This window comes from Lynx canadensis, chromosome F1 (genome assembly GCF_007474595.2).
Source record: "Lynx canadensis isolate LIC74 chromosome F1, mLynCan4.pri.v2, whole genome shotgun sequence".
Classification (NCBI taxonomy): Eukaryota; Metazoa; Chordata; class Mammalia; order Carnivora; family Felidae; genus Lynx; species Lynx canadensis.
The window spans coordinates 27,853,945-27,880,154 of NC_044319.2; the positions used below are offsets into that span (position 1 = coordinate 27,853,945).

The following is a 26,210-nucleotide window of genomic DNA, read 5'->3' on the forward strand; positions in this document are numbered from 1 at the left end:
TGATTCGTGTTTCCCTAAAAACAAATGCTGGTGAGCAGCTTTATACGCTTTTAAAAGAAGGATGCATAATTAGCTACCACATAATGTGCTGACAAATACTGTTGGGAAAAAGTAAGCTTCAGTGAGATGAAGCAATATCCATTTCTTCAAAAGGACTAGAAATGGAGAAGCACTCAATTAAATGATAAAAGAACGTCAATTGTAAATTACGGATTTCAGAGAAAGAACTACTGTTCTCAAGAGTAAGAGAGAGACAACACTACTTCTTCCTTTGAAGACAGGCATTAATTGCTACCATCTGTCTGATTTTGCCTATGGCTGAACAAACCGACAAGCTGCTATCTACTACACAAGCAAAATGCACCCAAGGTGTAGAAAACAGGTCTTTAAAACATACTTGTTCAATCTTGCAACAAACATTACACATGTGCTATTTCCTAGGGATTAACAGTCTGATTTCCTACTTCGAATTTATCTTGGAAGCCTATTTTAAAAAATCATAAAAATGATGAATATGGACGATGACTAGAGTAGTATAAAGATTTCTCTTTTCAGATGGTCTCAACTTATCAAAGAATTGGCACCCAATAAATGTTTGTAAAATTAAATCAATATAAAGAACAGACTGGAGTCAAAAACTGATAAAAGCACTCTAGAAGTGTTAAATAAAATGCACCGGTAAACTAATTGCATGTCTAATAGAAATGAATCTATTCAGCTTTTAGCACAAGAGCAGAAGTTTAATTTCACCTGACATTTGTGGCAAGGGGCATGCAATTATGCCTATGCAACAAAAAATTTGTAAACGTAGTGTCCAGGCTATTGCAAGCTACAGTTTGTAATAAGAAAGTGTGGCAATCCCATGCAAATCTCTCGCTCTCTCAACTTTTCACCACCATCATCCCCACCCCATCTCTCTGCATTCAACTCTATCATTTTTTCTCCTCTCCTCTTCAGGAAACATTTATCTCCATGGGAGCCTTTCATTATATCTGCATTTTTATTTATAAGTTAAGTTTAAGAAGCTTTCAATATCTACACCAGTTCCCTTTTCTGTCCCCCAATTTTACATTAGTCCCCCCTTATCCGCTGTTTCACTTTCTGCAGTTTCCATTACACACTGTCAACCATGGCCCAGGATCAGATGATCAGAAGGCCAATAGTAGCCTCGTGCTATGTCACAGTACCTATGTCATTCATTTCATCTCATCACACAGGGATTTTATCATCTCACAGCATCACAAGAAGAAGGGTGAGTGAGGACAGTACAATAAGATTTTGAGAGGGATGTCTGGGTGGCTCAGTTAGTTAAGCGTCCGACTCTAGATTCTGTCTCAGGTCATGATCTAACAGTTCGTGAGTTCAAGCCATGCATCAGGCTCTGCATTGCCAGTATGGAGCCTGCTTGGGATTCACTCTCTCCCTCTCTCTGCCCCTCCCTAGCTTACAGTAAGTAAATTAACTTAAAAAAAATGTTTTTTTAACTTAAAGGAAAACTTAAAAAAAATTTAAATATTTTGAGAGACCACATTCGCTTAACTTTTATTATAGTGTACTGTTATAATTGTTCTAGTTATTTTTGTTAATATGTTACTGTATCTGATTTATAAATTAAACTTTATCATAGGTATGTATGTATGTATAGGGAAAAAATAATATTTATAGGGTTTGGAACTATACAGTTTGAGACATCCACTGGGAGGCTTGGATGTATCCCCTGAGGATAGGGGGGACTACCGTATTTCTATTCTTTGTCCCCTTTTTTCGTTACTAGTTGGATTTATTGACTAGAATAAAAAAGCTACTGTGCACTTATGCTCAAGACAGTGTACTAGGCTCTGAAATAAAATAAGGATGATCAATATAAGGTCTTAAACTTCATGGGCATTTACACCAGGGAGAAAAATGTATGCAAACAACTAAGTATAAGACAAAAATCACATAAACACTGTTTGTGCTCACTACTTTTAAATTGAAATTTTAAAGCAGAATCATAGAACACTTTTCATGTCTTTAAATTTAAAAAAAAAAAAAAAAAAAAAAAAAAAACAGGGGCACCTGGGTGGCTCAGTCATTTAAGTGTCTGACTCTTGATTTCAGCTCAGGTCATAACCTCACAGTTTTTGAGTTTGAGCCCCGCCATAAGGCTCTGCACTGACAGTGTGGAGCCTGCTTGGGATACTCTCTCTCCCCTCGCTCTCTGCCCCTCCTCCACTCACTTTGTGTATCTCTCTCAAAATAAGTATATAAACTTTAAATGAATGAATGAAAAGGGGCGCCTGGGTGGCGCAGTCGGTTAAGCGTCCGACTTCAGCCAGGTCACGATCTCGCGGTCCGTGAGTTCGAGCCCCGCGTCGGGCTCTGGGCTGATGGCCCAGAGCCTGGAGCCTGTTTCCGGTTCTGTGTCTCCCTCTCTCTCTGCCCCTCCCCCATTCGTGCTCTGTCTCTCTCTGTCCCAAAAATAAATAAACGTTGAAAAAAAAAAAATTTAAAAAAAAAAATAATAAATGAATGAATGAATGAATGAATAACATAAAAAACATAAATGGAAAACCAAGGTTTAGAATGGGTTTAGTATACTAACAACTGCATAAAAAGAGAAAGAAAATAATTAAACACACACATACTATTTGTGTACGCAAAAATTATCTGGAAGAATATACGAACTGTTAACACAAGTAATAACCTGAAAGGGGACCAGGGAGCTGCAGAACAAGAGATTTTCCTGGTACATCCTTTTCATCTTTTGAATTGTGAACCAAGTGAATTTATTACGTATTTGAACAAATGAAAGTAAAATGTCACTTTAGAATATAGTATATTACGATCCTTTTCATTTACATTGGCAAAAAGTTGACAAAAATAGTTTTTCAGTGTTGGGAAAAATAAATCCATTGCTCAGGACGTTGGAAACCATATTCTGTTATAATTTCACAAATGTATGCTATAGTTCATAAATTAGCCCCCAAAAGTTCTATTTATAACTTTTTTTTAAGTAGGCTTCACTCCCAGCAGGGAGCCCAAAGTGGGGCTCAAACCCACAACCCCAAGACAAGATTCAAGCTTAGATCAAGAGTCAGATGCTTAACTGACTGAGCCACCCAGGTGTCCCTATAAAACATTTTAATATGAAAACTAACAGGTTAAAAAATTATTAAATAAAAGGTAAGTGCGAAATCCAATCACCAACTCAGAGGAAGTTAAGATTTTAAGATTTTCACTCAGGTTCGTTCGGGTTGTGTTTGTTTTGTTCCGTCCTATTTTTAATTTTTAGATTTTTGTAAATTATTAAATAAAATATGGATTTAGGTCGATCATCTTAGCTTTGCCTTACTGGAATAACTTTTGGAATTTCAGAACTTTGATTTCTAGAATAAACACACCTTAAATGTACAATCTTTATTTAATGGATCTGACATTAATATAGCAAAAGTTTTGGATAATCACTATCTCACAACCAATAAGAACATTTGCTATTTGCTCTGTCAACGGTGTGGACAATTACTATATTGTACACAAATGACTAGAAGGATATGAAATAATTTAATTAATAATACAGTAGACCAATCCTGAATAACAAGTTTTCAGTATTCTAAAGGGAACTGCTCACAATTTTATCACAAATTAGCAAGAATAAAATGCAAATTATCCACCTTTTATCTAATTCACAATTAATTATCATTATCAAAATATAATAACCAACATAAAATAAAACTGATAATTGCTCTGGGGCACCTAGATGACTCAGTTGGTTGAGTGTCCGACTTAGGCTCAGGTCGTGATCTCACGGTTCGTGGGTTCAAGCCCCGCGACAGACTCTGTGCTGACAGCTCAGAGCCTGCTTCGGATTCTGTGTCTCTCTCTCTGCCCATCCCCACTTGCTCTCTGTCTCTCATTCTCTCTTTCTCTCAAAAATAAATAATAAACATTAAAAAAATAAAAAAATAATAAAACCGATAATTGCTCTAACTGCACATATAAAATTCATTCTGGAGAAGAAGACCTTAGGACTACAAAAAAACTGCAAAGCTGGTCAGAGAAAAGTTAGACTTGGTAGACAAATACAAAACAAAATTAACTATAGCAAAAACTGTCCTAGTTTATTAATAACTTAAAATTAACAGAAAAAAATGAATCTTGACAATTTTTGATCTTCATACACTTATCTAGAAAAACTGAACTTTGACAAAAGAAAGGCTATGGTAGCAGAAGTTTTAATGACAAAAATCTAACACAGACTGATCTGATCAATGAATCAACTCTTTAATTAAAAACTTTACATGAATAACTCTGTGAAAATAATTTCAGGAACATAAAAATACAATCTCCTTAAAACCACCATATATAAAAACTTGAGTTGGCTACAAAGCAGAGATTCTCTTAGAAAAGGATTTTCTCGGGGCGCCTGGGTGGCGCAGTCGGTTAAGCGTCCGACTTCAGCCAGGTCACGATCTCGCGGTCTGTGAGTTCGAGCCCCGCGTCGGGCTCTGGGCTGATGGCTCGGAGCCTGGAGCCTGTTTCCGATTCTGTGTCTCCCTCTCTCTCTGCCCCTCCCCCGTTCATGCTCTGTCTCTCTCTGTCCCAAAAATAAATAAACATTGAAAAAAAAAAAAAAAAAAAGAAAAGGATTTTCTCAATGAAAATCTATCTATGTTGGTATAAATCTGATTTAAATATTTGTTTTCTCAAACATGGGGGCGGGGGGGGGAATCCCTTACTGTCAAAACTTAAGAGCTTCAAATAACAGGATCAAAATATCAGTGCCAAAATATTCTGTAACCAACTGTAACTGGAATTAACTCAATTATAATTTTAAATATTTACTTTTGAAAGAATTCCTAATAACAATCCAAATACAATGGTGGAATAAGAGTAAAATTCTGGCAGTTCTCTAAAAACGACACTAATTCGTATTTTCTCTTTTTTTCAGTTTATTAACTATTCAGATGGGGTTCTTCATCTCCTGAGGGACTTGTTAAAAAATCTAATTCTGGACTCTACCGAGAAATTCTGATTTAGATCCAGTGTAGCATCCAGGAATCTGTATTTTTAACCTGCACCTTGAATTAATTTCTTAAGCATTTGATTTGAGAATCACACCCTGTTCTAAAGATGACCTTCTCTATTCAAATGCACCCTAGGAAGAAAGGGGGACAAGAAGGCAGGAAGAGAGAAAGATACAAAGACTGACTACAAACCTTTATATGTTGGAGCAGGTGGTGCTGTTGCCACTTTCCTGACTTTTGCTGTCACTGAGTTATCAACATTAACAACCATTACTGGATGGTCAATATGACCCAGATTCTGGCCCCGGCCATTTGTTTCTTCTGAGTGTTCCCACTGTTTCCTAATTCGCTCCTTGAGTTTTTCCAGTTTGACATCATGTTGTCGCTGCTTTAAAATATCTAATCTTTGGGAATTACAAGTACTCGTAGAGGAGGGAGAAGAGTCCGTTATCCGTAACACTTTTGGATCAACATCATGGCCCATGTTACTTACAGAAGCCTTCTCATTTCCTTTTGCTCTACTAGGCTTTTCTTCCTCAGTTCTCACAGGACCTGCCATCTTAATCAAACATTCAGAATTCTGCAACGCATCAATTGCTGGTCGATCATTTAAAAACCTAACCACTGTATCATTGATGACAGATGATTGGGAGCTCTCAAAATCACAGCAATGTATGTTCCGTTCTTCTCGATTGCAGATCATCCGGTTCCCACTCTCAGGCTTTTCTTCATTAACATCCACACAATATACATGCTTTGACTCTAGATGGCTAGGACTTACATTGGAAGGTGTCCCATGGATTTCCCTAGTATTAAAAAATAATAAGCTTTAAATAAAGAGCACAAAAAACAAACTGAAACCAGTCAAACTGAAAGAATTCTAATATTAGAGATTTTTTAAAAATCTAGAAATTCCAGTAGGTTAAAAAACAAAATGCTCATCACTAACATTAAGATTCAATGCTCAGTGCCCCCTCTATCAAGTTAGATAGCAAATAATCTAAATCATAATGTGCATATGTAAAATAAGAAATATGCAAAACATGGAGAGATTTCCTTAAGAACTCCAGAAAATAGGATTACAATCTGACTTTAGAAATTCACTTGATACCTATTACCAAAATATGCATTTTACTCCTCTATGAAATCTTAAGTATGGGAAAAAAGTTCTCAAATTCTGTGTAACTTCTAAATAATGTACCAAATTAACAAATAGATGGGGAGTACAAATAAAGTGGAGGTATAATAAATATTTTCCTCCAAATAAATGTAGTTAAGTAAAGTTAAACCTCTCTAAACCATAGATCACTTTTTTTGGTAGCTTCAAACTCTGTATAGCACATCTGGAAATTGTGGAGTAAGCAAAGACAACTAGGCATAGCCAAAGTACGTATCACAAAGTCCATATAATTTATTCATAAAAACATTAACAAAAGTCTTCCTCCAGAGATTATTTTTATTTTATACATCATTCTAATAAGTTATATTTTAGGAACAGAAGTAGTTTATTAAAAGCGAAGTTAATGAAGACAAGCCTCAGCAGTAACAACAGCACATGATTTATGAAAAAATAGCCAACAAAATTATAAAATTTGGATCTGCAATGTCTCAAAGAGTAGACATTAGCCACATGTAGCTACTGAGCCCTTGAAATATGGTTAGCCCCAATGGGAGATGTGCTACAATGTAAATTACATACCAGATTCTAAAGACTCAGGATGACAACAGAAAAAGAATGTAAAACATCTTCATGTGTCTGTGTATGTGACTAGTAAAACTGTTTAAATTGTACGTATGGCTCACATTACTGGTTCTATTATACAGTATGGATCTAGATGTTTCATGGAAAGGCACAAAACTCTAAATATCGCAAAAATTCTTAAAGCCATAACTGTTGCAGTATAATATGGTAATTATATCTATTGTCAGTCTATGAGTATATGCATTTTTCTAAGGAGATAGTCTGCAGCTTTCATCAAATTCTCACTGGAATCCATGACCCAAAAAACATCAGACCCCGTTCTGAGTGGTTGATTATTAAATAAGATGGGGACTGAGAAATGACTCATGTAGCTTCCACTAGAGATCAAGACTAAATTCAGTTATTTGCACTACCTTTACCAGACCAGAACAATTCATAGTTAGAAGGATTTAGGTATAAAATTAGCAAATGTAAAGAATAAAAGAAAGCATAAAACGGTAGTTTGCATATCATGTCACAATCTTAAAAAGGGAAGGACAGTTGATCTTCCCTCCCCACCAGAAAAAGAAAATTGTATTTTTAGTTTTCATTTACTCATTCATTAAATATTTACTGAATACATAGAAGGGTGTTTATTGTACAATTCTCTCAACTTTTCTGTAAATATAAAAATTTTCATAATAAATGTTAGGGAAAAATATTTATGGAATACTTAGTAAATGACAGGCATTAAGCTGATGTTTTGAGAATAAGACAGATTTACAGCCTTACATAACTAATGTAATGGTTAGATATGGAATCAAAATATAAAGCAACACGAAAATATATATAACAGAAGAAGTTATATTGTATTATTAGAGCATACAGGAAGGGCTAAATAGGCTGTGGGAATGGAATAGGATAGAAACACATCTGGCAATGTTTCAGATAGAAGGTGCCAAAACCGAAGTTTTGACTGATGAATGGAGTCAGCCAGGTGAAGGGCATTCTATTCACAGCTTCCCTATAGGTACTTTTTCTTATCTTAGAAGATACATAATTTATAAAATTTTAAATATCAAGTAGTATTCTTTTTTTTTTCAAGTAGTATTCTTTGCAGGAAGAGTATTAGAATATGAATAAAGAGTAATTTAGTTTCAATTCCGATAGTGATTATTTTTCTAGGCAAGTTGTTTTTGTGTGGTTAAAGATTTCTGAACTCCGATTATTTTCCACATTTTTCTTTCTCCTTTTACTAAACTATGAACTTTTACACAGATTAATTCCCTGGCCTTCTCCCCTATATTTTCTTCACCATTTTTATCGCTTCAACACTAGTGACAACTCACAAATTTACATTCCCAGCCCTCTTTCCACACACATTCCTACCCAAATGTTCAAATGCCTACTGAAAATTTTCACTTAGATATTTCAAAACTGCATCAAATCAAATACTGATGTTATAGACTGATATGAACTCATGATCTACCTCTATCTCCCAAATTCTTTCTCAAATTTAAGAGCACAAACATATACCCAGTAGTATCTAGCACCATCATGAAACTCCTTGATTTACTGGTTGACATTTTACAACACTAAAAATGTTAATGAAACAAAGAAATATAAGGCCCAGTGTTTATCACCTATTACTATTTGCTATACTAAGAGCATTAATACTTTTATATCATTAATAAAATATTCCTCAAATATAAAATTCTCTAATTTTATCTACTGAAATCCTAAATTATCAGCTAACAAAAATACACATTTTATATTATCCATTCTATCAAAATTCATACATCAATCCTGAACATCTGACAATAAGTTGCTGAAAGGAGCCACTGGCAACAAATTAAAATAAGAAACCAATTCACATTCTCAGTAGGAAAGAAATTTCAGGTAATTGATAGAAGAAGGAGAAGGAGAAGGAGAAGGAGAAGGAGAAGGAGAAGGAGAAGGAGAAGGGAGAAGGGAGAAGGAGAAGGGAGAAGGGGGAAGGGGGAAGGAGGAAGGGGGAAGGGGGAAAGGGAAGGGGAAAGGGAAAGGAAGGAGAAGGAGAAGGAGAAGGAGAAGGAGAAGGAGAAGAAGAAGAAGAAGAAGAAGAAGAAGAGGAAGAAGAAGAGGAAGGAGGAGGAGGGGAAGAAGAAGGAGAAAACTAAGCTATACAAAGTTCATTATGTAGAACACTTAATCTGAGATATTAATGAAGAAAAAAAAAAAAAAAGCCACACTTCCAGAGACTGAATAATCTGTCTGTAGGAAACATATATTACAATGGTGGTAGCCTGGAGTCACTACTTCTTCCTCCCAAATATTTTATCTGTGAAAGAGTAGAAAGTCAATATTTCATCATATACAAGACTTCTGCTCTACATTTTTGGGAAATGAAAAAGGTAATAATACTAGAGCCACAGTGCTATGAAAAACTCAGAAAATAAACCATAATCTTAATGTAAATATTACAGGCTAATCCTAGTTGATAATTTACTATTAAACACTAACCTGTAAGAAACCAAAGGTTCACGAAACTCCACGCGGTTATTTTTCCTTATGTTACTCTCCAGGGTGGTAACTCTGAGAGGGCTGCGAGATTTCTCTTTTCGTGATTTTGAAGATTTGGAGGTTGGAGCATTAACCCAAGAGTCATCCAGGAATCTACCATCTGAAGGAAAAGAAAGTCTGTAAGAACATATGATATAATCTACGATTGCCTCTGAATTTGGGTAGGGTTTATGAAAATAAGTATCTATTATTTCTGGCATCTCTAGTTGGATATCATATACGTGTACAGAAAACATTCAAATTAAACTATTACAAACCACTCAATCTATAGAGGAAAAAACTGCATTCTGAATAAAAAAAAATGCAAAACAAATTCTACATACAAAATTCCTTTTGGTCAAAGTCTCTCACTCAAACAAGGAATTATCGAATAAAATCCAACAGACTCACAGGTTTAAAAAAAAAAAAATCACAGTTTTAATGGAAAGTACTAACCTCCAGGTTCTAGTCCACTAATTAAGTAAGAAACCACACAATTACATATATGAAAGGTAACCAGGGGCGCCTGGGTGGCACAGTCGGTTGAGCGTCCGACTTCAGCCAGGTCACGATCTCGCCGTCCGTGAGTTCGAGCCCCGCGTCAGGCTCTGGGCTGATGGCTCAGAGCCTGGAGCCTGTTTCTGATTCTGTGTCTCCCTCTCTCTCTGCCCCTCCCCCGTTCATGCTCTGTCTCTCTCTGTCCCAAAAATAAATAAACGTTGAAAAAAAAAATTAAAAAAAAAAAAAAAAAAAAGAAAGGTAACCAGAGAAAGTAATGGCATTGTGTCAATTTACCTATGAGATACATAATTCCAATTATGATTTAACCCCCTAAAAAATATGTAAATCTTATTAAATCGACTAAATCTCAAAGTGATATATCTGTGAATTTAAAATACAGACATAATCCCAAAGGCTTAAAATCAAATTCTTATCACGAAAAACAAATGAAAAGTCACTGTCAAAGATGATGCAATGATGCTAAAGTCCCTCATCAAAAGATAGTGAAAGCATCATCAGTAGTCACTGAATATGAGGCTGTTTCAAAACTACTCAGCACCGAAGACAAAACACCTAAATGTGGATGAGGTATGGTCTCTGACAAAAGAGCAAGCAAATATACCAGACTATAAAAGGAAATTAAATTGAAACAAAACATCAAAAATGTAATACATCTGTAATTCTGGAAGCAACAACACACATACCTTTTCTACTTATTTTTCTGGTAGCACTTGCAGAAGATTTCTTGGTATCCATGACAGGATCAAACACAGCTGTACTTGTAGGGACAACTTCTAATTTGTTTTCAATGTGTCTCAGCTAAAGTTCAAACACCATCACAACAAATAGGTTAATTCTGTATATAAATCAGCTACTACTGATTTACACAGTCACAAATTATATTGTCCGACACCTTTCTCTAAAGTAGGAAAAATTCAGGACTGCCTTTTTGTAGTATTAGCTTTTTCATTGTTTGTTACTTCAGCTATAGTAACAAGTAGTACAGTGCTGCCCACATTTGGACAAGAAAATCAGAAAGATTCGCAAGAGGGGAACCTGGGTGGCTCAGTCAGTTGAGCACCTGACTCTTGGTTTCAGCTCAGGTCATGATCTCAGTTTGTGAGATCGAACCCCTTGTGGGGATTTTGTGCTGACAGCACGGAGCCTGCTTGGGATTCTCTCTCTCCCTCTCTCTTTCTGCCTCTCCCCCAGTTCCTTCTTCTCTCTCTCCCTATCTCTCTCAAAAATAAATACACATATTTTAAAATTTAAAAAAAAAGATACTGAAGAATATCAAAGATTTTCTATTTGTTTTGTTGACCTTTTTTTTATTATTTTTCGAAACATTACATTTTTTTTTTAACATTTTTTACTTATTTTTGGGACAGAGAGAGACAGAGCATGAACGGGGAGGGGCAGAGAGAGAGGGAGACACAGAATCGGAAACAGGCTCCAGGCTCTGAGCCATCAGCCCAGAGCCCGACGCGGGGCTCGAACTCACAGACCGCGAGATCGTGACCTGGCTGAAGTCGGACGTTTAACCGACTGCGCCACCCAGGCGCCCTGAAACATTACATTTTCTAACATTATATGTTACACATCATCGTTATATAGCCTGTGCAATTTACAGGCAAAAATTAGAAAAGAACAACTCAGATGGACTCAAATTTTAGAATTGTTCAAACAGCTACAACTTTTTAAGTCTTATGTCTATAAAATAAGTTTCACAATAAAAACAAAATTCACGAGATAGAACTCAGGTTTCCATACACTTTACAGAAGTCAACTTCTGGTATAACCACCAATGTTCTCAATGATTTAAAAACCATTTTCTCCTAATTATATGCTTACAGGAGAAAGCTTGTAAAGCACAGAAAAGGTATAAAAAAATGAAATTAAAATCATCAAATTCCACCACACAGAGATAAACACTGTGTAAAATTCTGATTTATCTTCATTCAGATTTTTGTGGTACAATGTACTCACAAAACTGGAATAATCATTGATATTCTGTTATCAGGCTTTTTCTCCCATTTATATTATAAGCCCCCTGTCATCCTTGAAAGTTATTTTTAGGGGCACTTGGAGGACTCAGTCGGTTAAGCACCCAACTCTTGGTTTCAGCTCAGGTCATGATCTCATGGTTTGTGCATTCAAGCCCCACATCGTGCTCTGTGCTGACAGTGCAGAGCCTGCTTGGGATTCTCTCTCTGTCCCTCCTCTGCTTGTGCACCCTCATGCTTTCTCTCTCTCTCTCTCAAAAATAAATAAACTTAAAAAAAAAGTTATTTTTAAAAACACAATAGTTTTGAAAAACGACAATTGACAGTTCAGCTCTAAATTAGGTTAAGTTAAACTGGGGATAAAAACTATTCCTACATTGTAGATATATAATGCTCATATGGAAGAGAGAGAATATATATAATGCTGCATTTGACCCTACATTATGACCAAATCTAGGTTATAGTACCTTTTCCAGATGCATTTTCAAACCAGTTCTGAAGATTAGGGTACAGAAAATACCATATTCACACAGTAAAGAAATAAGTGACTCAAATTCAGGTGGGATACAAAAGAAAACAAAGAAAGGACAGATTAGGAGAGTAATTTTCCTGGACAGCAAATGAAAAAAGAAAAAGGAAAAAGGCTCCCTTTGAAGGGACTATGCACCACTTGCCAAATTTGGGTTCCTAAACTGCAGACAAGACTGGACAGAACACAAATGAAAACAGGTTGCCTATAGACATTCTTCAACACTACTGACAGAAAACAGCCTGCTATTGCCACAAAAGAGGCAACTCACAGTCCATTAAAGAAGCTGTGTAAATGGTGAGTCACCAAATTCTACTCCTAAAACCAATACTACATTATACGTTAACCAAATAGAATTTAAATAAAAATTTGTTCCTTTCATTTCCTCTCTGACTCTGAGCCTTCTACATAGACATAGCCCTATATTCCCAAATTCATTTTGTTTTGTATCTTCATTTCAACATACCAGATGAACAAATTTATTAAAGGAGAACAAATAGCACAAATTATTTTAATATTTTATATGCCATAGTGTTAATGTTCCTGACACCTAAAATAGTGTCTTGATTATCCCTTTATTATTTAATAGCTGTCATTAATGTTCATTTTGTAATATATGGTACTTAATTTTCAACCAAAATCTTTGACTTTATTTTCCTATCACAAAAGCACTATAGAAAAAAAAATGTAATCTATCCAATCATAACAGGAAGTCAATTTTAAACCAGAAAGAAATAAATGGAAGCTATAATTACTTACAGCAGCCTTGGTCTGAGAAAGTGCATTCCACGATGTGGTTATATCTGCTAGGAAACAGTGATATTTACTGAATCAGAATCTCTGAAAAAGTCTTCAAAATCTGCATTTTAATAAGCTTCTAAATGCACTTGATTTTGAGGACCATTTTATTAGGCAAAACTATTCCTCAGCAACTGCTTTATTATATTGAACCAAAACGTGGTTCTTTTCCCATCCTATAACGCCAAGTTTCCTAGTTTATGTTTTACAGTTGTATTAGACACTGATCCTATTAGTTCTTGGGACAGCTGGACCAACACCCCCACCCGCAGCTCCATCAGACGTCTCCAACAATAAGCAGTATCCTCAATTTGCCCCAATGACCTACACACATACAAAGTTTTATATTGTGATATATTTCACATTATGATGCTGAAAAGATTAGAAAAGTACTCCAGACTTTAATCTACCAACAGAAACAAAGATAAAATCTAGTCTTTCAGATAATAGCCCTACAAATAACATAAGGCCACATAGTTCCTTGAGTCATCCTTCTCTAGGAAATTTCATTTCTGCCAAATGTTCCTTATGTGACATGATTTCCAGATCCCTCACAAACCCAATAATCTTCCTTCAGACGTACTCTAGCTTGTCAATGTACCTCAAAATACATCATGCCCTAAATTAAAGTTACCCCCAATGCATCATTTAAAACAAAAAAAAAAGAGTTCAGTGAGACTTTTCCTTTTCTTATCTGTGCACTACAGAGTCTAAGACTATATTAGGACCTATATTATACCACTTATTGACATTACCAGAATTTTTCAGAATTTCTAAGAAACTGTGTAAAAGTTAATTTTGCATGCACTGCTTCTTTTTTAAAAAGAATGTTTTCTTTATAAAAGTTTACCATAGGACACCTTTGAAGGTGAGATCCCTTGTATATTTAAAAGAAATTTCATTTAAAAATTTATCTGCCTTTTACAAACCAAAGTATACATGTAATTTTCATTTACTGATTAGCCCAGAATTTTATACACATGACCTAAACAAGGCATTAAGTTCAATTTAAAGGAAACAGATCATACCTTGGACAGTATCCTTGCTTTGCGAGTTCCTTGGATTTGGTAAAGGCACCTCTTTTGATTTGCTGCTCTTCATCCTGCCAATTTACCTGCAATCATACCACCAGCATTCATTGAACATCAATACTATCACATTAGCAAAGGAAAATGCTATCATTTATCTTAACGTTCATGAAAGTCAGCAAGGGATTTTGTCAACTCTAAGTTACCTTCATGCCCTGTTAAGAGTCCCTGATAATCTGATAACTTTATTTTTCTTTGGAAAACTAAACCATTAAAACGTCTATCGTGACTACCTCACACCAACTAGGATGGCAATATCAAAATGCCAACAACAACAAATACTAAGTGTTGATGCGGAGAAACTGGAACTCTTGTGGCCTGTTTGTGGGAATGTCAAATAATATAGCCTCTGTGGAAAACAGTATGGCAGTTCCTCAAAAAATTAACAACAGAGGGGTGCCTGGGTGGCTCAGTCAGTTAAGCATCTGACTCTTGATTTCAGCTCAGGTCATCACCTCACAATTTGTGAGTTTAAGCCCGGTGTTGGGCTCCACAAAGAGCCTGCTTGGGATTCTCCCTCTTCCTCTCTCTGCCCCTCCCCTGCTCACGTGCTTGCCCTCTCTCTCTCTCTCTACCCCTCTTAAAATAAACTTAAAAAAAGAAAAAGAAAGAGGACAATTTTGGAATACCTGAGTGGCTCTGCCAGTTAAACATCTGACTCTTGATCTCAGAGTCATGAGTTCAAACCCCATGTTAGGCTCCACATTGGGTGTGAAGCCTACTAAAAAAAAAAAAAAAAAAAAAAAAAAAAAAAAAACAAAAAACAAAAAAAAACGGGGCAGGACGGAGCCTGGGCAGCTTAGTCGGTTAAGCATCTGACTTCGGCTCAGGTCATCATCTCATGGTTTGTGAGTCTGAGCCCCTCGTCGGGCTCTGTACTGACAGCTCAGAGCCTGGAGCCTGCTTAGGATTCCGTGTCTCCCTCTCTCTGCCCCTTGCCCGCTCACACTCTGTCTCTCTCTCAAAAATGAATAAACATTACAAAAAAATTTTAAAAGGGAGGGCAACTTTGACATATTCTATAGTAGAGATGAACTTCGAGTACATCAGCTAAGTGAAATGGGCCAGTTACAAAGAAGAATACTGTATGATTCCACTCATATAAGGTACCTATAGTAGTCAAAATCATAGGGACAAAAAGTAAAACAGTGGTTACCAGAAGCCAGGGAAGGGGGGAACATGGAGCTATTGTTTAATGGGTAAAGAATTTCAGTTTTGCAAGATGGAAAAAGTTTTGGACATGGATGGTGATGATGCACAATGCTATAAATGTATTTAATATTACTAAATTATACACTAAAAATGGTTAAGATGGTACATTTTATATTATGTATTTTAATGTTTGTTTGTTTGTTTATTTATTTATTTATTATTTATTTATTTATTTATTTATTTATTTAGAGAGACAGGGCTCAAGTCAGGTAGGACCAGACGGAGAGGGAGACACAGAATCTGAAGCAGGCTCCCAGCTCTGAACTGTCAGCACAGAGCACGACACAGGGCTCGAACTCATGAGCCATGAGATCAAAACCTGAGCCAAAGACCGACTGAGCCACCCAGGTACACCTATATTATCTATTTTAGCACAATAAAAAATACTGAAAGAAAAAAATTATATCATGACTCAAAGAGAAAGATCACGATCTGCTTATGCTGACTAAACAGCTTGATAATAGTCATATTTTCTTATCAATATAGTAGAATTATTTTGTGGGGCACCTGGGTGGCTCAGGTCATGATCTCGCAGTTTGTGAGTTCAAGCCCACCTCGGGCTCTGTACTGACAGCTCAGGGCCTGGAGCCCATTTTTCATCCTCTGTCCCCCTCTCTCTCTCTGCCCCTTCCCCATTTGCACTCTCTCTCTCCAAAGAGATAAATAAAACATTAAAAAAAATAAAAATAAATAAAAATAAAAATAAATGGGTGGCTCAGCCGGTTACGCATCTGACTTCGGTTCAGGCCATGATCTCATGGTTCCTGGGTTCAAACCCTACATCGGGCTCTGTGCTAACAGCTCAGAGCCTGCAGCCTGCTTTGGATTCTGTGTTTCCCTTTCTCTCTGCCCATCCCCTGCTTGCGCTCTGTCTCTCTCTCAAAAATAAATAAAACATTAGAAAATAATAATAAAATAAAATAATAAAACTAAAAATAGAAAACAGATAGAAAAACTAAAATTAACACATATGCAAGTAGTTTAAAATTTTTCCAACCATAAAAACTCCCATCAGAGATGCCAATGTAGTTCAAAACATTAACTCACTTTACTTTCCTTCTCATAAAGATACTTTCCTTCTCATAAAGATACTTAACCAACTGCATGGCTCAGTCGGTTAGCGTCCGACTTAGGCTCAGGTCATGATCTCATAGTTCTTGGGTTCTAGCCCCAGGTCGGGCTCTGTGCTGACAGCTCAGAGCCTGGAGCCTGCTTCGGATTCTGTGTCTCCCTCTCTCTCTGCCCCTCCCCACTCATGCTCTGTGTCTGTCTCTCAAAAATAAATAAAAACATTTTTAAAAGTTTTAATAAAATAAAATGATAACAAACCTGAGTTATTGTATATTAGTAAATAATATGTCAACAATTTGACAAAAGTTTTCTTTGGGCAGACTTCTCTTTTCTTTAAAACTAAAATAAATGCTTATATACACAGTGATCATCCATTTTCCAATGAGAAGGAAGAATAGATTAAATAATCAAAACTGCATTTATGTCCATCATCTCTGTTTAAGGGCTAATGCTGATAGGCTGAGACAAGGTAGATAAATAAAATGAAAAGCATTTAAATCTACTCCCAAATAAAAACCTTCATAAGAGTTACTCATCTTCAAATGCAAAGGACTAAATGTTTCGAGTGTGACATTTATGTAAAATTTCATCTTGTAAAGAAATGCTAGTATATTCACCATTTAACAATGAGAATGAACTAATTACAACAACATGTAACAAGATAGTTGAACATCACCAACATGTTAAGTGAAGAATGCCAGAAACAAGAGTACGTGTTGTATAATTCCATTTTATAAAGTATCAAACTTTATAAAATTTTTTTTTTAAAGGGGTGGGGAGAGCCTGGGTGGCTCAGTCGGTTGAGCGTCTGACTTCAGCTCAGGTCATGATCTCCCAGCTTGTGAGTTCGAGCCCCGTGTTGGGCTCTGTGCTGGCAGCTCAGAGCCTGGAGTCTGCTTCGGATTTTGTGTCCCTCTCTCTCTCTGCTCCTTCCCTGCTCATGCTCTCTCTCTCTCTCAAGAATAAATAAAACATTAAAAAAACTTTTTTTAAAGTATCAAACTTCTATGGTGTTAAAAAGACAGTGGTTATGTAGGTTTGGGCAGGGGGTGATGACGGGAACTAGAGCAAGGAACAGCTTTTGAGGTACTGATAATATTGTTTATTGATATGGGTGCTGATTACACGCACGTATTCTGTTTAAAGGATTTCCATCAAGCTGTGCACTTACATTCTTTTTCAATGTATATTACACATCAAAAAGTATTTTCAGATAACATGCCTAGTTGAAGTTTATAATTACAGTTTTAATTCAGTTCTATATGTCTAGTCTCATGAATGTCAGTTTCTCAATAATCCACCCTTCAAAATCCCTGGTTATCCCATACCAGTAAGTGGATGTTATTAATAGAATCTATTTAAGTAGGTCTGTTCTTTCTGTAAGAATATATACGTAAAATATCACCATTTTTTTATAAAAATAGAAAAAAATGAGGAAAAAGTACAATGAAAAAAACCTTCATAGAAAGGAGAGAATCTAATCTATCAAAACTCTTACTATCTTTAAAGTATAAATCTCAAACCGCAAAATGCCTTTTCCAATTATTTTAAGGTTACCAAGTCAAACAGATCAAACTTATTCAAGATGATTTATTGGGCAGTAATGAAACTAACCTTCTCAGTTCAATGAACATGGCTTTATTCTACAGCCATATGGAAATTTTGGAATTATTTACTGAACACTTGTGTATTCTCTTTTGCCTACTTAATCTGTCAAGAATTAAGAATTAAGGTAAGTAAAAATGTACTGTAACTTTTTGTTTCCTCTTCATATTTCTATAAACTAACGTTTATATAGCTTGATATGATTCTTTAGTGCTTAGGTTATTAGGAGAAGTAAGTTATTATAGATAAAATATGTTACATATATTGCTTAAAAAAAGAGGAGTGCCGGGGCGCCTGGGTGGCGCAGTCGGTTAAGCGGCCGACTTCAGCCAGGTCACGATCTCGCGGTCCGTGAGTTCGAGCCCCGCGTCAGGCTCTGGGCTGATGGCTCGAAGCCTGGAGCCTGTTTCCGATTCTGTGTCTCCCTCTCTCTCTGCCCCTCCCCCGTTCATGCTCTGTCTCTCTCTGTCCCAAAAATAAATAAACGTTGAAAAAAAATTTTTTTTTAAATAAAAAAATAAAAATAAAAAAAAAAAAAAAAAAAAAAGAGGAGTGCCTGGGTGGCTCAGTCGGTTAAGCTTCCGAATTCAGCTCAGGTCATGATCTCACACAGTTCGTCAGTTCGAGCCCCGTGTCGGGTTCTGTGCTGACAGCTTGGAGCCTGGAGCCTGCTTCGGATTCTGTGTCTCCCTCTCTCTCTGCCCCTCCCCCACTTGTGCTCTGTCACTCTTACAAAATAAACAAACATTCAAGAGAGAGAGAGAGAAAATACAGAAAATTTCAATGACAATTTCTATGACAATTCTTTTGAGAGAGAGTTATCTCTGGTCACCAGAAAACACTTTTTTCAATCCATTGATAAAATTTAGGCTTTGTTCTTCAAATTCATTTTCTTATAAACAATCCTTCGACTAAAAAGTCCATACTTTCTAAAGTCTAAAAAATCATTTTTTCCTGACCCACAAGTTAGTTTTTATGAAGATAAAACAGGAAAAATAATTAAAACTAAGTATATACATATATATGTGTATGTATATAATCCGTATAACACAATTTTCCAGTAAGGTATTATAACACTATCACATTGGGTTTTTAAGCTTTCATCTTGAAATACTCACTACTCTTGGAATCAGTAAAACACATCTGTCTATTTTCCTTATCTTCTTGATTTTTTTTTTCCCCTTAACTGATGGCTTCTCTACTTTTGCCCAATTCATCAATGGTAACATTTCAAAAGGTTCCATTCGTAAGTCTCTTCTTTCCTAGCTCCTTCTTCCCAGGCAATCTCACACATTTTCATGGTTTCAACCACTTCCTAAATGTCATATTTCTGTCCTAGGTCTTTGATCTCTAGACCCAAGTTTTCAGTCTATTAGACAGGCCACCTCCAAATTCCACTGGAATTTCAAATTTATCAAGTTCAGAACCAAATTCATTATTGTTGATCTTCAAAATAGTTTCTTCTTTTTCTCATAGCGAATGGGGTTGTCATGCATCCAGTTAATCCTTGACATTTCTGCCTCTCCTTCACCATCATTTACTGAGTTACCAAGTCAATACTATCTTTTAAGACATTTCTGTTATGATATATAAAATATGCCTCCATAAAGCTGTTGAAAAAACTTAAGATATTTCTAACTTCTCTCTCCCTCTCTCTCTCTTCCCCTTGCCTCTGTTCAGAGAATTATCTTTAGCCCAAATTATGGTAAAAGCTTCCTAAATTATTCTGTTCCTAACCTATTCTCTATACTGCAACCACAATTATCTTTCTAAAAAAAGAACCTAGCAACTCTGCTTCTAAAGCTCTTCAATGACTATCACCTATGGGATAAAATTCCAGATTCCTTAGCATGATAAACTTAATTTATAGTCTTAGCCTCTTTGCTATCTTCACTGTACACCAACTGTTCCTGTCAAAAAGCCGTATCTAGAATGCATTCTCTAAACATCCAGAAATTTCTTTACCTCCACATCTTATTTCCTAAATTTTTGGGGGCAGTAATATCCTTCAAGTCCAACGTTAATGTCATCTAGTACAAATCTTTCCCCAACTGTTCCTTAACAGAACTATTACTACTTCATCTATTTCCGCAATAGCACTCTGTTAACTTTTTAGAGCCCTTATCATTGCGCGCGCGCACACACACACACACACACACACACACACACACTTCATTCATTCATTCATTCATTCATTCAATGAACATTCCTTAAGCACTTAATGCTCACAATCTAGTGAAGGCACACATATAAACAAATAGTATACAATGTGCTAAATTATATAATAAAGTTACAAATAGCATGTGTATCAGTCTCTCCACAAGGTTGTATGGATTTTAAGGACTACGTCTTATTTACCTTCCTATCAACAGAGACCATCCATGAACAAAAAAGCAAATGGCAATGTTGAAAGCTGTTATGATCTCAACTTAAACAGAAAATAATAGAGGGATCAAAGGCAAGGCTGCCAGTGAAAGGACAAACAGGGAAGGGAGGGGGGGTAAATCAATAGCAGTAACAATAAACATGATCACAGAAGCAGAAGAGATGGTTTAAAAAGCCAGGCTGGGGGGCGCCTGGGTGGCGCAGTCGGTTAAGCGTCCGACTTCAGCCAGGTCACGATCTCGCGGTCCGTGAGTTCGAGCCCCGCGTCGGGCTCTGGGCTGATGGCTCGGAGCCTGGAGCCTGTTTCCGATTCTGTGTCTCCCTCTCTCTCTGCCCCTCCCCCGTTCATGCTCTGTCTCTCTCTGTCCCAAAAATAAATAAACGTTAAAAAAAAAAAAAAAAAAAAAAAAAGCCAGGCTGGAAAACACTTAAGAAAGAAAGAGGAACACAATTAAAATATATCACTAGGCTAGTAAGCTGGGAACAAAAGAGAGAACAAGGGAGTGAAATTCATATACTATTTTGCAAGTAGCCTATAAGAATAACTGGTAAAGGGGCGCCTGGGTGGCGCAGCCGGTTAAGCGGCCGACTTCAGCCAGGTCACGATCTCGCGGTCCGTGAGTTCGAGCCCCGCGTCAGGCGTCAGGCTCTGGGCTGATGGCTCAGAGCCTGGAGCCTGTTTCCGATTCTGTGTCTCCCTCTCTCTCTGCCCCTCCCCCGTTCATGCTCTGTCTCTCTCTGTCCCAAAAATAAATAAACGTTAAAAAAAAAAAAAAAACTTAAAAAAAAAAAAAGAATAACTGATAAAATAAACTACAAACCACATACACAAAAAGCATAATTGACCTTGCTGATAACAGTGTCAAGAAGAGGGCTACAGGTGACCATATAATAAACTAAATGTATGATGCCATGGAAATAATGGGAGTCATTTGATAAAAGCATACCATCATTAATGTGCAATGAATCAGATGGCTGGAGCAAAAGATAATGCTTATCCTCTGTATTTACTTGCTCAAGTAAAAGCCTTGCTATGATTAGGCCAAAAAAAAAAAAAAAAAAGTTCAGAAAGTTTTGTATAGTTCAAAAAAAAAGTTCAACAACTATGTATAAACTGCACTGGAGGTTCATCTATTCACTCTGGACATAATGTAATGAGCAGGTAAAGTGGAGCAGTAAAACATTACCATCTAGAGTCAGTGAACAGCAGAAACTACTCAGAAAGAGAAGACATTTCTCCCAGCTACTCACCCAGAGCAAAGATTAACTACTAGACATATGGCTCCAACCTCATATAAAGTCTGAGTGTTTCTCAGAGGGGAATGGGGTGGCCCCATCTGAACAGATTATTTGTGGTAATTAACAGAGGTGTACCACTAACTCCCAGGCTACAACCTGACAAAAAAATCTGTCTTGTTGACAATACACTGTTAGCAATCAAGTTCCCTGATTTTGGACGTATGGTGATATCGCGGAGTGCCATCCTCAAGAGACCTTAACTCTACCTGACTTCCAGTGAAACCCAGTAACAAAGATTCCAAGCTGCCAAGAGTCTCTAACAGACAGTAAGAAGCCAGAATCCTAAGGTAAAAATTGAAATAACTGGAATTAGATCTAGGCACACTATCCTAGATCTTATTCAATTAAGTCCATCAGTAAACAATGCATTCTTTCTCCTAAAACCCATACCATACCATTCCTTCTTCTAAAATCCTACAGGCTAAAGTGAGCTGAAAGGCAAAGGTGGGTTTCCTGATACTTTGTTATCATCTCTGGTTCTTTCATTCACTAGTACATTCTTACTTAAGAAAGTCCGCTTAAAATTAAAGAAACATTTATATTCATTCCCTAAAAAACAAATTTGTTATAATCTCTTCAAATATTATATTTTCCTTTTTTTCCCTATTTACCTCCCATTTTCTATGATATTTTTCCCTCTTCTGTTTTCTGTTTTAATCACATATCTGACTTCCTCTCCTCCGTTATTTTTAGTTTCCTTATTTTTATATCTACTGTTCATATTTATATCATACATGTTTATGGCTAATTTTCTATATCTAAAAAAGGTATTACCTCCATGAATAAACCTACAACATAATAAAATTCCTCTCAAAACCCAAAAAGCACCTGGGTGGGTCAGTCAGTCAAGCATCCAACTTTGGCTCAGGTTATGATCTCAGGGCTCGTAGGTTCGAGCCCTGCGTCGGGCTCTGGGCTGACAGCTTGGAGCCTGGAGCCTGCTTCGGATTCTGTGTCTCCTTCTCTCTCTGCCCCTCCCCTATTCATGCTCTGTCTCTCTCAAAAATAAATAAACATTAAAAAAAAATTTTTTTAAAGGTAACTCTCTCCCAAATAATCCATTCATACATTCCCAATCATTCCTGCTGCAAGAGAGTTTCAGAGGAGCCACATAACACCCTCCTCCAAGCAGCTGCAGAGTTCCTGTCTCCTGAACCTGCTTTCTCAAGCAGCTCTAGGAGGAGAATCACCTGGATGACATATTAGAAACTGAGATGCTGAGGCTCCACCCCCAAGAGCTTCTGAATCAGTGGGTCTGTGAAGAGGCCAAAAATCTGTATTTTTAAAGGTCCACAGGAATCCCAATACCATGTCAGCTTTGAGAACTACAGCTCTAAAGACTATTTTCAGTTCTACTCTTTGAAGCCCGAAGCCTCCAAAACCACTGTTGATTTCCATAAAGATGAGCATCAGTGGAGAGAACTAATCCTATTCCCCAACCACCTGAGACCATCTCTCTTGCGAAGATCCAGAACACTTAAGAACAAAAAAATACCTTTAAACCAGAAGCTAAAATTACAGACCTCTATGGGGGGTGACCATGAAGGCAGTTAATGGTTAATAATCGTAGCTACCATTTTCTGTGTTCCTTCTATGTGGGCCAAGAACTAAGTCTCCATCACAACCCACAATCCTTTTCCTTATTTGCCTTTTACTCCTCCCCTTAATCTAAAATCTCTGTTCAATGCAGCTGGAAATCTGTATCCTTCTCTCTCCCCTTATATACTCTCTTCTTATATACTCAGGCTATACTGAGGAGAAAAGTACATAACGCATCACCCTTTCCTTTCCCCTATGTATTAAGATCCCTTATTTACCCTTTTTCTCCCCTCCCATTTCTTCCCACTCCTAGCAAAAAGGAGCCTTTTCTTCTTTGTGACCCTAGGAACATACTGCGCAGGGGAAATTGCCCCCATCTGAACCTGACTCCACTCGGGTTTCTCTTGTCCTCTTCTGTTCTCTTCCTGGTGTTCTTTTTCTCAGTACGGTATGCATAATAGAACAGACATGGGCTTTGGGGGACATTTATTTTATTTTTTTTCACTCTTGTTTATAAAAACACTTAAGCATTCAATCCCAGAGATCCAAAAATCCCACCTCCCCACCGAACACTACTAAGGGGCAGGTCTTCTGTTCCATACCTTTTCTGTTTTTCTTTCTCTCTTGTTAATGTTTTTAAAAATGAATGAGTTTTTTTATATAAATAAAGTTTTTAAAGTATGGAAAAAACTATTCATATATCCATTTCACTGATGAAAAAACAGTATCAGACAGGCTATGGAAATAGTCCAAGGTCATTCAGTGACAGATCTGAAAATTAAATCTAGAGCTCACTCTCTCTCTCAAACCTCTGAAAGCCTCTAACAGGCCATTCACATAATGCCTCTCATAATATTCAAACTCAGCTACCATCCATAACATAATCCCCTATACTCTCTCAAAATTTCATCGCAAGGCACTTGGCTTTCCCACCTCAATTCTATCCTCAATTCCCACCTCTAATGGAATCTCTGCTCCATAAACTTCAATGCACTTTAACTTCTTTAGAGAATACTCATTGGACCTATATGTCTTGACTCTTATCAAACTCACACCAAAGGACAGGGCTTGCTCACAAATGTCTATGGATGAAACGTTTTATTCCACCCTCTCTTCTACACAGGTAAGAGGTTTCAGCAAACTCTCTGGTGTTGCATCAGACTGTGCTCTTCCACACTGAAGAAAGATCTTTTCCTCAAATTGACCCATGTCCTCCACTCATTTATTGTTTGCTGAGTGCCATGTATGTAGTAGAAATGAAAAGTACTAAGCAGTGGGGAGACAGCAGTGACAAGGAACATACTCATCAATTAAAGAAATCTAAAGATTTACTCAGAAAGTTGATATTCATAAAGATTACAAATGAGATGAAAATAATTAAGGGGAAAAATAGAAATGCCACAGAAGCATATAACAGAAAGAAATTCATCTAATCTGGGAAGTGAAAAGGAAAGTGTCATTAAATCTAAGACCTAAAGGATGAATATAGGGCAGCATGGAAGAGCTTTCCAGGCAGTAAGAACAGTACATGGAACAGTCCTGAGACAAAAAAGACATGACACAGTTTAAGAAACCAAAAAGCCCCATGTGTTGAAAAGGACAAATGGCAAGAAATAAATCTGAAGAAGAAAAGGAACAAGATCATGTGAGGTCTTCAACACGATTTGTTTTTAAAGGATCAATTATTGGCCACTCCTCTCCCTGACCACAGTTTTGAGAAACCAATAACATAGAAACTATACCACTCTATTGCACTTTTCAGAAAACTTTAAGAATACTTTTATTACTGGGAATGCAAGCTGGTGCAGCCAATCTGGAAAACAGTATGAAGGTTCCTCAAAAAACTAAAAATAGAACTACCCTACAACCCAGCAATTGCACTACTAGGCATTTATCCATGGGATACAGGTGTGCTGTTTCAAAGGGACACATGCACTCCCATGTTTAGAGCAGCACTATCAACAATAGCCAAAGTATGGAAAGAGCCCAAATGTCCATCGATGGATGAATGGATAAAGAAGATGTGGTATATATATATATGTACACACACACACACACACACACACACACACACACACACACAAAATGGAGTATTACTTGGCAATCAAAAAGAATGAAATCTTGCCATTTGCAACTACATGGATGGAACTAGAGGGTATTATGCTTAGTGAAATTAGTCAGTCAGAGAAAGACAAAAATCGTATGACTTCACTCATTTGAGGACTTTAAGAGACAAAACAGATGAACATGGGGGACAAGACAGAAGAGACTCATAAATATGGAGATCAAACTGAGGGTTACGGGAGGGGTTGTGGGAGGGGAGATGGGCTAAATGGGTAAGGGGCACAAAGGAATCTACTCCTGAAATCATTGTTGCACTATATGCTAACTAATTTGGATGTAAATTTTTAAAAAATAAAAAATAAAATAAAAAAAAAAGAATACTTTTATTACTCATTTAAGTGACTCAAGAGTTTCATTCTAGTGTCCATTTTATAGTGAGTTTAACTGGCACCTTTTAGAGAAACAAGTTGTTTCATGCAAAAGTCAAAGCATAAATGAATACTGCTTTGTTCAGACTAAAGTCAAATATCATGAGGACTAAAAAAGAAACTATATTTGACATGGTTCTATTTACATCACATAAAATATAAAAAGCCTCCAAAAGTTAGCTAAGGATGACTTTAACTTGCCAACAGAAAACAGAAATAAAACTTCATTAAAGCTATGAAAATAATATAAAAGTATCTGGTTAAGATGATACATATAAAGGGGTACCTGGGTGTCTCAGTGGGTTGAGCACCCCAACTCTTGACTTCAGATCACGATCTCATGGTTCAGTTCCAGTTCAGTTCAGTTCGTGAGTTTAAGCCCCATGTCTCTCTCTGCCCCTCCCCAACTTGCACACTCTCTCGCACGTGCTCGTACTCTCCCTTTCTCTCTCTCAAAATA

At 36.8% G+C, this 26,210-nt stretch overlaps 1 protein-coding gene across 3 annotated transcripts in view; it reads right to left on the reverse strand.

The window, feature by feature from the left end:
• The window catches only part of CEP350 (centrosomal protein 350), a 158,462-nt gene that overhangs the window by 118,792 nt on the left and 13,460 nt on the right, over positions 1 to 26,210 (reverse strand). For 2 of the 3 annotated variants that reach the window (XM_030303180.1, XM_030303178.1), the window contains exons 2-6: positions 14,088 to 14,173; positions 13,021 to 13,067; positions 10,434 to 10,548; positions 9,190 to 9,349; positions 5,199 to 5,812 (exon numbers count right to left, since the gene is read on the reverse strand). In XM_030303180.1, coding sequence (XP_030159040.1) covers positions 5,199 to 5,812; positions 9,190 to 9,349; positions 10,434 to 10,548; positions 13,021 to 13,067; positions 14,088 to 14,160 — 1,009 coding nt within the window. In that variant the 5' untranslated portion in view covers positions 14,161 to 14,173. The remainder of the gene's footprint in view (positions 1 to 5,198; positions 5,813 to 9,189; positions 9,350 to 10,433; positions 10,549 to 13,020; positions 13,068 to 14,087; positions 14,174 to 26,210) is intronic. The other variant, XM_030303179.1, reaches the window with a different exon arrangement.